General features: G+C 43.0%; 1 protein-coding gene across 1 annotated transcript in view; it reads left to right on the plus strand.

Annotated features, from left to right (window-relative positions):
- The first annotated feature begins 614 nt into the window (after positions 1 to 614).
- erfl3 (Ets2 repressor factor like 3) overlaps positions 615 to 15,620 on the plus strand; it is a 49,151-nt gene continuing 34,145 nt past the window's right edge. The window contains exon 1 of the mRNA XM_073485659.1: positions 615 to 1,271. Coding sequence (XP_073341760.1) covers positions 1,250 to 1,271 — 22 coding nt within the window. The 5' untranslated portion in view covers positions 615 to 1,249. The remainder of the gene's footprint in view (positions 1,272 to 15,620) is intronic.

Genomic DNA, 15,620 nt, shown 5'->3' on the forward strand with positions numbered 1-15,620 from the left:
CCCCCCTTTGGCAGATGGATTTGAAAACAGCCTTCTCGGGTTAAACACACATCTTTCTGCACAGTGAAGATCAAACACCCAGGTACCTCCATGCAGTTTTGGGTGAAGGTGGAGTTAAAGTGTCTGAATGCAGAGCTTTTGTTTTAGAAGTGTTGTTCTGACTAAAGGAACAGAGCTCTCATCACTACAGTCACACCTACAGCGTGGCTGACTTGATCAGATATGCACTAATACTGAGTTTAAATTTCCGGATTTCAGCGTTAATCACTAACTGACGCTTTCATATTTAATTTGCTGGTTTAATAAGTGTAATTATCCTCGTATGAAAGGGCCTAATTAGAACCGTAACCCCTGATTGACGCAAATGGACACCGTGAGCCGAGCCGCTCTCGGGCTCTCTCTCGAATCGTAGGACTCGGATGTGACGTCACCACGGCAGCGCGCTGTGGCGGTCTCCACGGCAACGCCGCGTGCTGCAATGACGCCAGCTCAGGCCCCGGCTCGTGGTGAGTGGGCGTGACTCGCCACGTTAGCCCCCCCCTTCTCTACCGTCAGTGTGGGCGGGCCCCGCTCAGAAGAGAGCGAGCGAAACACGACACCCCGAGGACGGAGAGAGGCACGGGGGGAGGAGAGACTAGTGTTGAATGGTGTGAGAGTGAGTGGAGAACTTAAGAAAGTCTGTAAAGAAAGAGAGGTTCCTCTCTGGCGTTAATTTCTGTCAAAGAAGTGAAGAAGCTTTGCGGCGGAGAGATGTCAAACAGCGACGAAGATGCGGTTGAGACGGAGTAAACAGCTCCCGGACAGTTAGCGAGAGAACTTGTTCAAAGAGAGAGAGAAAGGCTTTTCGGCTGGCTCGAGTCGGGACGGTTGGCCGTTTTCCGCCGCAACTTGAGCAGATTTCAGCGCTGCGAGTTTGCGGCAAGAGAAGCGAGGACCAGCAGCGAGGGTCCTGACCGCTCAGCCCCGCTGGAAAAGAGAGCCGTTCGGTCGGTTCGGTCGGTTGGCGGAGAGCCGGAGAAACGGACCGAGAGAGCGCGGCGGCTCGCGAGGAGGGAGCCGCTGAAGCAGTTAGCTACAAAAAAAAAAGTTTGCCGTGTATCTTCACCTAGTTTTCCAGATTGGGAACTCGAGGGGGAGGAAGAGGCCGAGAGACTGACTTTTCTTTCCACAAGCAACTTTCGTGGAATTCATCTTTTTTTTTTTTTTTTAGCAACTTTAGCTGTCTCGCTTAGCAGCTAAAGCAGAGAGAATGAAAACACCTGGAGACAGTGGTAAGTTTGCGTGACTCTTGCTCTGATTTTTTTTTTTTATCCACCATTGTCTTTCTTGTTTACTTGTCGTCGGCAAAGCTAACAGTACTTACACTGCTGATTAATGAACGAGCCAGATAGTTATCAACATCCGCTTCCAGTTGAATAGCGCGATGAAGACCTGTTGATTTTAGTTGCTCAGGTTTAGTGTAGTAGTCCGTGGTTTAGTTCACTGGATACGATTGTAAAATCTGGTGCAGGTTTAGTACTGTACTCCGGTTCAAGAGGAAGTGGTTGAACTACTGTACAGTTGTTACAGCGACATCCTCCGTGTCACCCTGACAACCTAATTTCACCATCCAGCACCTTTCAGAGAACAGACTGAAAATCCCAGAAGCATTGTGCCATTGTGTTTTTGTACTGACTGACTGAGACAGAGAGATGTTTGACGTGTATATAACTTCTGGAGCACTCTCCTCCTGGTGGTGGTGTTGATGAGGTGATTGGATCTGGCTAGGTACACACGGAGCAAGCTGATATTAACCCAGTAACTGTGAGCACACATTTGTTATGTACTTGGCCTGTCAGCATATTGAAGTGAGAGCAGGGGGGGGATTTCCAGTAGTCAGCTGAGGTCTCTGTGTGTCATTTTGTCTAATTCCTGAAATGCTTGCATAAGTTTGCTCTTGCTCCCCTTCACTGGAAGCCAACCATGTCTTGTCTATAGAAAGGAGGAAGTGGAAGTAAAATAATTTGTGCCAGCTTTTCAGTTTATTGTTTCTGGTGTCAGAGATAATCTTCCTGACACAACAAAACTAAATTTAAGTAGGAGAGACCCAGTGGATAACATCTGAAAGTGTGCAACAATCATTTATTGTCTCTGTGTAAAACAAAATATACATATTTAATCAGTTTGTTTTTCCTGCGGGAACAATGTGATGACTTTCTAAGTAGTTACTGGTAAGCATTTGGCATAGTGCCGTGTGTAAACTGTGTGGGACCCTTTTCCACTTGGGACGCTCCCCTCCCTTCCCCCACCCTGTCCCCTTTCCTGACTCCCGCTGCACCCAGCCTCGGCCCATCAACCCCTCAGCCCTCCACATTCCTGCACACACACACCCACTCCCTGCAGCGGCCCTGAAGGAGGCTGCCATGACATCACACCACATCCCACCACAAGTAGCCCTTTTATCACAAGGAATCCAGTGTTTGTGTGGCACTACAAATTTATTTTGCTCAGGTTATGGGATTGATATATCCAGTTTGTGTGTGTGTGTCTGTTTGTCATCTGTTCAGTTAAGGTACAGAACATTAACTAGTGCTGCTATAGTGTGGTTGGTGTAAACTGTGTGCTGCCATTTAACCAGTCTAATTGCTGTCTACATTTTCTTTTATCCCTTATAGTTCTTGTTCTGACTCATTGAGTTTATGTTAAGCTAAAAATTTAGTCTCAACTTAGTCTAACAGTCTTTAAACACAAAGTTCTCAATTTATAATGAGTAGGGCTGCAGCAAACAATTTTGCATTACTTTCTTCATATATTGTTCGGTCCATAGTTAGTCAGAAGATAGTGAAAAATTACTTTCACAATTTCCTTGACCCCAAGGCGACAGTCTAAATCCCAAAGATGTCCAGTATATGATAAAATAAGGCAAACAAAACCAGCAAATCTTTACATTTAAGAAGCTGGAACCAGCAAACGTCAATCATCAATCATCCAAAAAGTTTCAGATTAATTAACTAATCATTTCAGCTCTAATAGAAAAGCAAACAGCCTCTTGCCCCATGTGAAGATATAACCTCTTTTAAGTTATTCGTCAGTTATCAAAATTACATTTAATTAATTCCCTTGATTAACTAACTGATTAATCCTTTCAGCACTAGTTGGTAAATATAGCAACTCAATCTCTGAAGAGTTATCTAACAACAATCTGATTGCACCTTTAAACAGTTGAGTTATTGAACTGGTTAATCCACAGTGCTTTCCTGATCTGTCTGATCTCCTGCTGTTGCTGAAATCAGGACACAAGTTTTAACCCTTAACCTGTGTAGATCCCATCATTCAGAGGGAGCACATTTCTTGAATGCAGAAGGATGTAACGGCACTTGGATATGTGTAGGATAAAAAATGTAATCATCCCTTCCTCGGATGTTTGGTGATGTAGGATTATGTCCCACACAGTAATCTATGGAGCTGTGGCGCTTACCTCCTTTCTCTCAATCATCGACCATACACTTCCCCTTGCACTCCTGTTTTCTACAGTCATTTCATTAGCCTAAATAGATGATAGAGAATTGATGCGATGTAGCAGGAAATGGCGGGACTATAGCTGCATCTGTTGTTACTGGCAGATCGGTGTTGGTTTTGTGGTGTTGGAAAGTGTCTGATTTAGTTTCTGTTTCCATATAATTACTGCTGTTTACCTGGTCTGGTTGTGTTTGATGTAGTCGGGGGATGAAGGCAAAGTAATCTACAGGTTGCATTAGTCGGCAGACAGGCATTTGGTGGTCACCGTCATATATCCACCTTTTTGTGTACCTCAAAGGCTGTGCTAATGATTAATTAAGCTCTGGTGATAAGGACTTACACACACAATAATAATAACTTGCCTACTGTATGTCACTCCTTTACTAATATGTTATCTACACCCCCGCCACACACACTTTGCACTTTGTGTTACACTTGTTTTCCTCCATCTCTCCCAAAGGGTTGCAATTTTTCTTCTGCCACCTCTGTCATTCTTTTTTCTCTCTGACGGGATAAGGACTGGTGTGTGTCTTTGTGTGATGGAATTGCATAGTGGGACCCCTGGCTCTGGAGTGGCCATTGTGTGTGTGTGTGTGTGGAGTGTTGGACAATGGTGGGAGTGGGGCAGGCCTTGGGGCTGATTGTGTATGGACTTGTGGGGCCAGGGACCTCTCATTGTACTCATAATGGTGCAGAGTAGCTCATAGTTTGGTGGTGCTTTTGACAAGTGAAGAGACCACACTTCTGCATGTGTGTGTGTGAGAAAGAGAGGGACACAAGTGTGAGGTAAATTTGGGCATCCCAGTCTATTTTCCATCAGTCATTCAGCTATGTAGTTTAATGAGGATTGTTTTGTGCAGCTTCACCAGAGTGATTGACGTGCCGTAGAGCCATTTTACCATTTATTCTAGACACACACACAGTCCTGCCTTGTGATGTGGCAGGGCAGGAGACAAAAGGGTAGATTGTGAGCTAGGAATTGAGAGGGAAAATTTCACCTTTTCCCTGTGTGGGTTTATGTGTGCAATTGCGAGCATATGCTTTTCAATCTCGACACACAGCCACTGTGATGATAAGCGCAGTGATTAGCCTTATCTGTGAAAACTCCCTCGCAGTGCTGACCACAGCAAAACCACTACCTCCCATTATGCCAATACAGTTTTACAGCCTGGTTTATGGGACAGTGTCCTGCTGTGATCAGGCTCAGCCAACATGCTTTAAGCCTGAAACAGATGATGTTCCATAGCAAAACTTCCATCTGAAAAAGCTGGCACATTCTGTTACGTGCTAAGAATCAACTTTGATTGCTTGTGTGAACATACCAGCTGTTTGGGATACCACTAAAGCTATTAAGACAAAATACCATTGCTGACAAAATTGTGGGATAAAATCTCATTATATACACTTTGTTTAACTGTATTGTTTTAAGCTGTTGCTACATATTGAATTTTACACTCAGTATTATAGAGATTGATTTTATAACAGGCAGAATGAGCATTGCAGAGTGAGCGTGGCCCACTTTTCCTTGTCACAACAGTTCTTCATAAAAGTTTTGATATGGTCGTCCGTAAGGCTAAGTTGACAAATGACTTCTGGTAGAGGGGGCCTTCAGTTGTGGAAATGTCTGTATTTAGCCAGGAATGTGACCAAAGGGAACAATGTGCTCAGCCAGTCGACACTAATGGACCTCCCCACCATTAGTCCTGTGCCGCCCTTGACCAGGGAGACTGGAGAGACCACAGCCAACAAGGCTGCATTACCCTTGATAGCCCGGGTGCTTGTGACCGCTGTCCAGCTCTGCTGGCGGCCTGTTTGCCCCCTTGCCCCAGAGACCCACACATTAACTGTGTCCATTGAGTCCTATAGATTATCGGCCTTTCAGACCTGTTTGATCAGCCGTATGGTTGTGATGTCCGACACTAAAGCGCTCCATTTAAAATGTGCTTTTTACGCTGATAACACAGCTGCAGAACTAAATGTGTCCTCAGGCCATGTGTCGGTGATGTGAGTTGAGCCTAGTTTTACAGTGATGCCATTGGTTGTAGCCACAGCATGACCCGACATCGACCATATTGGAAATTGGTCAGGAATGGTAATGAGTTGGGTCTGCAAGTCTGGATGGGATGGACTGTTGACAGATAACTGTAACACTTTGACGAACCTATATGTGAGTACACAAACAGAGAACGCACACACTCGCGCACACACACTGCTGCTTTTTATTGGAATTCTTGGACCTCCCACATTCCTGCTTAGAAGGTTAATAGTTGCCGGCTGTGTTGCATTACACATGAGGGGAAAACACAACAGTTACTATCTCTGCAAGCCTTTCCTGAACACACTCACTCAGCAACTTGCGAAGGCATGCATGTATTCATATACAGACATATTTTGAATACCTCCAAAGAATGGTATGAATAAGACAATAAGAAAATGACAACAATTATTTTAAGAGATGGAAGGTAAAACATTTTTAATAAAAGCTAGCAGCCTCAAAATGCACACATACCCCACCATGCACAAACACACACACATGCACCGAGGTTCTCTTTTCAAATGGGTATCAAAATTCATGTTGAGAATGCAGCAGGGTGTGTTTGTGTGCGTGGATTGACCTGGACTGTTGAGCAGCTGTTTGTGTTTGCGCATGCATGTGTATTGTAATGTAATATGGGGAGTTTACAGAGCTACATTGTTGTAGAGGTGATTCAGAGTGAGGCGCAGAATGGCAAGTTATTCTACAAGAATATCAAGTGTGTATATAAAGGAGACAGGGTTTTCTGGGTGGGCAGCTGTGTAAAGGTATTACTTGTGAACAAAGTGTGTACGTCGGTGCTTGTGGGTGTATGTATAACAGCTTATTGGTGATGGCGGCGCCATTGAAACTGATCTGAGTCTGGTGACATGTGGGCGCGTACACACACACACACACACACACACACACACACACACACACACACCAGTGAAGATCAGGTAACTCCATTTCTCTCATCCTTCCAGATGAGAGGTTTTATTTTGGATCCTCATGACACAATGACCTGTCCTTTTGGTTAGAGCCTGGAGTGTCACCTTTGTGCTGGTTGGAGTATAATAAGGATGTACGCTGTCAAGACCATGACAGCACTCAGTCAGCCAGTGATGAAGCTAACTCTTTCTTCATCCCTTTCCCCTTGCACCAACTCTAAACCACACCACAACCACCTGGCCTGGCCTGTTGTGCGCACATACACACACACACACACACACACACATACACATACACATACACACACACACACACACACACACACACACACACACACACGCAGTAGTTCTCATAATCCTCTACTGATTCAGCTGCACCCAATGGTTGGCTGTTTTTGCCAATGGTATGGCTTGGCCCGAGTGGTGTTGTAATGTATACTCCTAATCTTCTTAGATTAACCCCAATAGTACTGGTCATGCTGAGGCCATCCTTCAGTAGGGATCTGCACACAGTGTGGGTGCTAATACATTCCCGGCAGGATCAGAGCAGGTCTGGACCTTCTTTGACTTAAAACCAACTCACTTTTTAACTTTTAATATGGTCTCTGTGTATACTTTTAGTCTTGAGTGTAAGGTGAGTGTATTTTATTTAAACAGTCACTTTATAGAAGTGTTAGTCTGCACTTAGGTTGCAGGTTAATTGGTGTATAATAATCCATAATTAGATATGTACAGTATTGGCAATTTGACAATATCGAATTCGAGATGCATAATTTTTCTCTTTCTCTCTTGTGTGTGTAAGAGAATTAAGTTTTCTTGCATAGAAACTTTACCAGCACTGGAAATAACAACTTGCACGCATTGATTTAAACTTAATTTGTGCTTGTGTGTGTCTGTAAGAGATCGGGCTGTCCCGCTGTCCCAGGCCCTCTGATTCACGGAGGTGGCAAGTGGAGCTCCTAACCCCTCTCTAACCCCTTAAGTCCAGTGCAGTCAGCAGACACTCCCTGCAGAAAGGCAGCAGTGTTTGAATAGTTCCTCTGGCTATTTTTATCTGGGAATCTGCCTCTGTGCTGGACCCAGGGAGCGGGGGTGGAGGGCAAATATCTCATCTAATTTCGGACGATGGGAAGTCACCAAAAGGACTTCTGTGCCACTAGCATAGTGTCGATAGTTTGTGCGAGTGGCTGTGTGGTTGGCTGTCGAGTATTAAAATGCTGTCTGGCGCCAAGTTAAACTTTCTCTCTTGTCACCCTCCTCCTCTTCTCCCCTCTCTCCCTTCCCCCATTCCTCCCTCTTTTTTTCCCTCGTCTCTCTCTCTATCTTTCTGTCTCTCTCCCTCTCTCTCCTTCCCTGCACCCCATGTAAGGAATGCAAGATCACGTTTAGAGTTTTCTTTTCAACCAGTCTTTCCTCTTCATCTGCCTGTCTGTTTTTCACATTGCTGGCTGAGTCTGTCTCTCAGTCTTTATCTCGTTTCTCTCTCTCCCTCCATGTTCAGACCTGTTCTCTTTTGTACGTCAGAGCTCATTTTGAACTTTGAGCCAACTCATCACAGCTTATGTGAGTGAGAAAGTTATGTGCATTTGAAAGGCAGGGCTTGAGGTGGGAATGCCGTAAAATGTGTGTCTATGTCGGAACAAACCGCCCCAAACTGTCTTTATTAAAAAGATTGATTCTGTGTGCCTTTTAGGCATTGTACACTTTGAATTTAATTAACACCACCTTAATGACAAGGAAACCAGCTCTTTCCTCATCTGAGCATAGACGTATTTGCAGGTGTGTGTACTTACAGACGCCACATAATTGCTAGCCAAATTACAAACTGTGTGTCTGTGTGAAGGGAAAGTGATAAGTGGAAAGAGGACATCCTCTGCCTTTTATTAGCTCTGACTGCCTGATCTGATTTCACCCTTCTGGACAAATCCACATGTAAACACTGTCTTTTATGGTCAAGATAAAGTATGGGACAATAAAGGCTTTTATCAAGGTTCATGATAAAAATCACTCATATTAAGTTGATGTTGATGAATTTTCCTTATCGTGATAATGGCAAATCGAGATAATCATGAATATCCTCCCTTGAATGACTTGGAAAAAGCTGTCTAGCTCACTGACATACAGTCCTTTAGTGGTTTCCTGATTTATTTTGAATTGCCTAAACCTTGGCTGAAGGCTTGGCTTGCACATTGTATCCCCCACAAAAACAAGTTAAATCAGTTGTGTGAAAATACTATGGATTCCAAACTAAAGAACAACAGGGAGCTGAGGTTACCCCCCATTTATTCATCCTTTATTTGTGCAGGAAGACCTTATGGTTTATGATTACTAATTAAGATTCATTGATAGTTTTTCACTTAAACAACTGAAGTAAATCTGTGATGCAATAAAAATATTTGTGTCCTCACAAAATTTAAGGTCAAAGTGATTACAGTATGTTTAAGTGCAATTTTTAAAGAGTTTTTAAAAGTATTTTTGGATGATTGTAGGGATAATAAAATAATCATGAATCGCTATTATGTCAGACAGAAAAACTGCGACACACAAATACACTGTCTCAACCTAAATAAGACCAAGTGATTGCAAATAATCTACCTCTTGCTGGAATCATAGGCCCGTAACTGGATGCGGCTCTTTAGCCAGACTTCTGACTTTTCTGCCAGAAGGAGCCTTTCTATGAAGTGTGTGTAGGAGACAGAGATAGTGTTTTCATTTGAAACACTGTGGTGTGTTTGTGCACACACAGATGCACATGTCCCTGCTGGGGAGAGAAACCTTTTTAAGCATCGATTGACCCTCCCATCCTCCCATCCTCTCCTCCCTCTCACTATCATTTCTGTGTCACCAATCCATGGACTAATACCCCAGTGGCAGCTCCTCTTCCATTAGCCTTCTCCTCCTCTTTCCTCCTCTCTCCCCCTTCTCTCCCACTTCATGTCACCCTACTCTGTCGCTCTTTCTTTCACTGGACACCCTGATTTACCAGCCAGCCTGACTCGATGACCAGATACAGCACAGTTGTCGGCTAACATAGCTTAAATTGTACAGAATCCTGTCAGTCACTGTCAAAATGCATCAGCAATAAAAGGTGGTTGGTGTTCACGAAGTCGCCCTGAAAACTCTAAATATGAGCTGAAAGTTAAACGAGTCCACAAGCTGGTATCGAGTGCAAGTTGGCCTCAGTGCATGTAGCAGTCCGAACATATGTTTGTACTCACACACACACACGGCCAAGGGCTCCTTCCAAGATGTGCAGTCTTGGACAGAAAAAAGATTGCACTCACAGCAGGACAAACATCCGACTCTATTTTTGCCCACTGGCCATCGTCCTCTTAAATGTTCATAAGACTTCCTTCCTCCAGGGCACTCGCTTTTTCTCGGCTCTCCAGGTGTGTGTCTGTGTGTTTCTCTGCTTGTGTATCTGTGTGTGTGCTGTCCTGAGAGAAACTGAATAATGCATTGGATCATTGGAAAGGTATTTATAGGAAAGCAGAGTGATTAAACTTTAATGACAAAGTCGTGCATCAGTACTGCTCGTCATATAGCATATCCTCCTCCACGGGCGCGCGCACACACACACACACACACACACACACACACACACACACACACACATACACACACACACACAGAGAGAGCTTAAAAACGTCTCATCACATATTTCTTACAGAGTTTGTCTTATGTCCTGTACCACTCACCACTCTTTAAGTGCCTTGACCCAAACATATCCACGTATCTTATTTATTTATTCACGTTTTTTATCCCAGGCCTGACACCGGTTGTTTTGACTCAGACCTTTCACTGGATGGGATCAATTTTAAATGACAGTGTTACACTTTGTTAAAGATATTTGGGTACGTGCCTGTGGTTTGGATTTTGGTTGGCAATTTGTAGGATAACCACAGTGAGAGCAGGATTTTGAGTGATCCTTTAATTTTATTCAATTTATCATATGTTTTTTATTCATCAGAATACATAATTTACTTGGATTGTGCTGCAAAAATAACCATTGTGTATAGATTTTATTGAGGAAAAATTTGTATTTTCTATCCTATAGGACCTTAAAATCCACATCCTGGTTCATGACATCAAGGTTAAGCAGCTTGCCCAGCCCCTGCTGTCTGTGTGTACATGTATGAGCGCCAGTGCCTCTGTACAGTAGCCCTGCCCTCGGTCACAATAGTTTTATCCATGTCCATTTTTAGCATCAGATGTGGCCCAGTGAAATTATGTAACAACTAGGCAGTTGCATGCGGGTGGGCGCACACACATATAGGCCTACTGTACATACACACAAACACACACAGTGATTGTTGTTTTAGGGGATTAAAGCTTTTGATGAAGGGAACAGTGAGCTAGATCCCCTGACCAGTCACAGGGTGAGAGGGGAAAAGGAAAGTAGGGAAGAATGGATTCAGAGCAGCCAGGGGATTTGCAAAGCATAAAGGGAAGGAGAGAAAGATGAAGAGCTAAATAGGGACAACCAGAAGTACCACAGAAGAAGAGAAAATGGTGAAAAGTGCTTGGTCATAGGGGTTGGTGTAACTGAAATTCAAGCAAGTTGTTGCACGATGAGTGTGTTGTGAATTCAATGGGTACAGGACATGTTACATTAATAATAGTGCTTAATGGCATATTATAACACTTTATTTATAGGTGCTTTATGTAAGAAATGATGATCTTTCAAATTCATACTCACAAATTGGGGGCAGCACATCACCACAAAGTTGGGATGTCCACCCCTATACTTATAAACAAAGAAATGCACAGTCCTTACTAAAGTCTGAACGATATATATCAGTCGACTGATATTATTGGCTGATATCAACCTGTGAAAATATATCAGTAACAATGTATATGTTTTCCGATAAATACCAATGGGCCTTTTTCCTTTAGAGATTATAATTCATTAAAAGATACTTAAGGTGATTTATAATTACTAAATTCCAACATAGAAAATATGAGGACTAAACTGAGTTTAAACTGACATTTTTATTGTTATATTAACTGCTGTCCTAATAATAAAGAAAAAATTCTAAATGAAGTTTACTGTTTCAGTGCACTGAGAAAAATGTGTGTACATCAGCCAATATATCAATAACGAAATGTTTTAAACAAAAAATCTTATATATTGCTCCTTTAAATACATTGCATTTAAATAGATAGCCACATATATCTTGAGCAAGGTATTAAAGATGAATTATGGATGTGGTCAAACAGATTTCATTGGCATATTTTCTATAACATGGCGTGTATGGTTTTTAACTGCCAGCATGTGCATATCTGCTAAATGGTAATACTTTGTATACATGTTACCTTGGAAACAACTGCAGCATCTTTTGCCTGCCAAGAGATGCCAATCATAAATATCACGTTCTTGACTGCAGGCTAGAGAAAGAGTGCAGAAAATGAATTAGAAGTGTTGTGACCATAATTTCAGCAAATTATTTTTGCCCAAACCCACACTGATATACACTAGGGTCTTTGTAGTCACTCACACACACACACACGTGCATCTAGCATCACACACACTCTTGTGCACAGCTTTTTCTTCCACTGGCCCCAAGCTAGTATCCTCACTGTTTGTGTGTGGGCGTTGTGTTAGTAGGGTTATTGTGTTCGTCTGGCCCAAGTATTAGCCGGGTTCTCTGCGAAGGTACACTCTCTCCCTTAGGTTAGTTGTGAGAGGAGGCAGAGTGCAGAGGTGTGTGTGGGAACGTTGGATCTGTGCGTGCGTGTGACTCATTGATGTCAGCGATGTGAATGTGTAAACTCGTTCTTCTGCGTAATGTGGGGTGCGGCATTAAGTCACAATTTTTTTTACCAACACCATCATGCATAGTTAGTTGCAATTGCCAATATTTGGTCCACTGTGAGGCAAAATTTAATTATCAGATTATAGTCAGAGCAGCAAAATTGTGCTCTCATTGCTGAAAGAAACCTCATGCCATATTCAATGTGGCTGTTTGTGGCAGTGGCATTATTATCCTGATGATTGACACCTTGGATGGTTGAGGAGACAAACATTTAAATTAAAAATTGGCAAAATAAAAATTGCCAATTGCTGGGGTTTTTGCCCTTTTGTCACAACCCCAGTACATCTATCAGTATGTTTACTCAGACACACTCAATTAAAGTAAAAAAAAAAAAAAGATTATTGGTAGTGGTTAACAAGGAGAAGTAGTAGTAGGGACATTTCCGATGCCTCTTGTTCACATTGACGAAAACAATTGAATTTTCCACAACTGTTATCTACAACTCTGTTTGTGTTTTGAAATGCATCATCGCATCGGTGCACTCTGCGACCTTTCTGGCAGAATTAAATCTCAAACAGACATCAGTTACACGCTCAAGTGATTTCAGAGGTTAAAGATTCATATTTGTCCCTCTCCAGCTTCTGTCATGATTTTATTTAGATTACACAATTGAGATGTTAAATGTACAATAACTGAAGTACCTCTTGAATATAAATGCACTACAATGCACTGACTCTGATGTATTGGTGTAGGTATGTCATCAAATTGGCATTGTGGAGGTGTAACTGTAAGCCAGTGCAGCTGTCACTTCATGGGGAACCCCTGTGCTATCTTACACCTTGGACAGATGATCTGATCCCTTTTGAATCAGCGCTCAGGACAATAGATTGTATGTATGCTGTCTGTATAATGTGCGCTCGTGTCTTTGTGCGTGAAATGTAACTGAGAGGTATCACCATTGTATGTTCACACACACGTACCCACGTACCAACCACAACACACACACACACACACACACACACACAATGAGGTAGCGCCTCATGTTATGAGTTGAACCAAGCGGAGGTAATCGGTGTGTGTACACTCAGCTCTTACATAACACCATCCAAGCAGTACACTGATGGAGGGGAGAAAGTTCATTGCTCCCTCTCTCTCTCTGCCAGTCAGTCTTTTATCTCTGTGAACTAACTTCCTTCTCCGCAGCTCATTCATTTCTCTCTGTTTTCTCTTCCTTCCTGCTCGTCTTATTCTTTTTGTGTTTCTCCTGACACCTGTATTTATTTTTGATACAGCCGCACCTTGAAACCAGCATTGTTGGGAGAAGAAAATCACACTTAACAGCATGTTTCATTTGATATAATACATAGATGTGATTATTTTAGTAGCATACTTAAAAAGAGTTGTATAGTTGTGTAGTCGAGTTGGTTTTCCCTTTCGTCAGCAGTAGTGAGATAAGCAAGTAAGGTAGGACAGGAAATGGAAGACGATTTTGTGTAATCCTGAGCCATGTGCTTTTGAATTATGTAAATGTTTATATCACATTTTGTGAATCCGGGAGGACATCTTGTTTGGGGTGAATCAGTGGTATAAGGTGAACACGTAACCTTATCATCCTGGGTTCTTGTCCAGCACCGGGCCTTTGTCTCACACTCTCTCATAGTTCTTAAGTTTTAACTGTTCAGTGAAGGTAAAAACATTCCCCATAATCTTTTGGAGTTAGTAATAATAGAAGTATGTACAAGCTAGCAGCCTTTTCTAAACTTTTGATTATTGATTAATTTTTTAATTTACTGGAAACAGTTGATCAGAAAGCCATTTTGAATTTTATTTCAATCAGATAATTATGGATTTTTTTCTCATGTTTGTACGGTCGTTGAATTCTAATTGAAAAGTGACAGCCTTTATGAGTCACAGTATCCATTACCACTTACATATGCAGCATATCCAATCCATTTAGCCATATAAGCACTGAAATTCCACTCTATTCAGAGCTACTTGCATTGCACTCGGTACCCCTGACTGCTTTTCTGGGTCTGGCATGCCAGTCAGAACCTCACTGCAGGTTGAATCAGGAACACAGTCCCACACACGCCACTCAGGAAGGCCATAATGAAACCAAATATAACAACTGAAAAGTTATGCAGTCTGGTTTTGTATGTGGCTGGGGCAAGGATGTGTGAGGATGAAGAGGACTGGTCTCTGCCTGTACAGGGCAGCTGTGTTTTACTGCTGAGCTCATTGCCTAGTAGAGCGGATTGGCTACCATTGTTCAGATGGGTGGCTGGCACAATATAGCACACAGTAAGGTACTAACAGTACATACAAAATAGAGCTTGGTCATTTTGTAAGGTCAGCTGCATCAAGACCTCTTGTCACACACCTTCTGTAGCTCCCGCTCATCTTTTCTTTCGTCCTTCATTTCTGTATTTTGCTCTTCTCTCAAGTTACATCATCATCAGCCTTTCTCTCCCTCTCTCTCTCTTCCTCCCTCTCTCGTTCTCTTGCATAACGTCCAGCTTTATTTGCTCCAGCTGAGGATTCTAATCTTTCCCACGAGGCAGATCGCAAGAGCAAACCAGGAGAGGAGAGAAGAGGAACTGGGCCTGACCTTTCTAACCTGCCTGTGTGCGTTGCCTCGTTAACTCAATCACTCCGCCAATTAATGAGATCTGGAACAGGGTTTTGTTTACATGCACCACCAACACAGTGTTAAAGTGTGTGTGTGTGCATGTGGTTGTAAAGATTGTTTTTGCTGTTTATACCTACAGTCTGTCATGTCAAGTGTGTGTGTTGGCATGTGTGTCTTCCTACTCACCGCTGCAGTGTTGTAGGTGCATGGTCTCTCTTGGCAGCCCCATGTTAACTGGGGGATAAGCAGTGATTATCTACACAGCCTGCAGCGTGTGCGCACACACACACACACACACACACACACACACACACACACACACACCTGGGGAGACCATGATGATGTGCCCATTCTACCATTGTGGCCAAATGTGTTCATATAAATGAGACCGTGCACTAGCTCCAGTCCAAGAAGACATAGTGTTACTGTAATACATGCATACAGGCTTATGTCTATGTGTGTGCATGCGTGTGTGTCTTCAGTGTGCATTGAAGCAAAATTTCCTCCTCATTCTCTCGCACACACAGCGGCACAAAGACAATATGCTGGCTGGCTGGCAGCGACGTCTGCACGAGGTGAACGTTACGTAAGGCTGATCAACACTATTTAATCAGCTTTAGGAGACATGCTTAACAAGCTGACCAAGTGGGGTGAGGGTTAGATGAGGAAGAGGAGGAGGAGGAGGAGGGAGGCGGCGAGGAGGTGAAGGGGGCGCAAGACATGGGCAAGGGCACAGGAACAAGGCTTGATGGAAAACAGGAGAAACTGAGTAA

This window comes from Pagrus major, chromosome 17 (genome assembly GCF_040436345.1).
Source record: "Pagrus major chromosome 17, Pma_NU_1.0".
Classification (NCBI taxonomy): domain Eukaryota; kingdom Metazoa; phylum Chordata; class Actinopteri; order Spariformes; family Sparidae; genus Pagrus; species Pagrus major.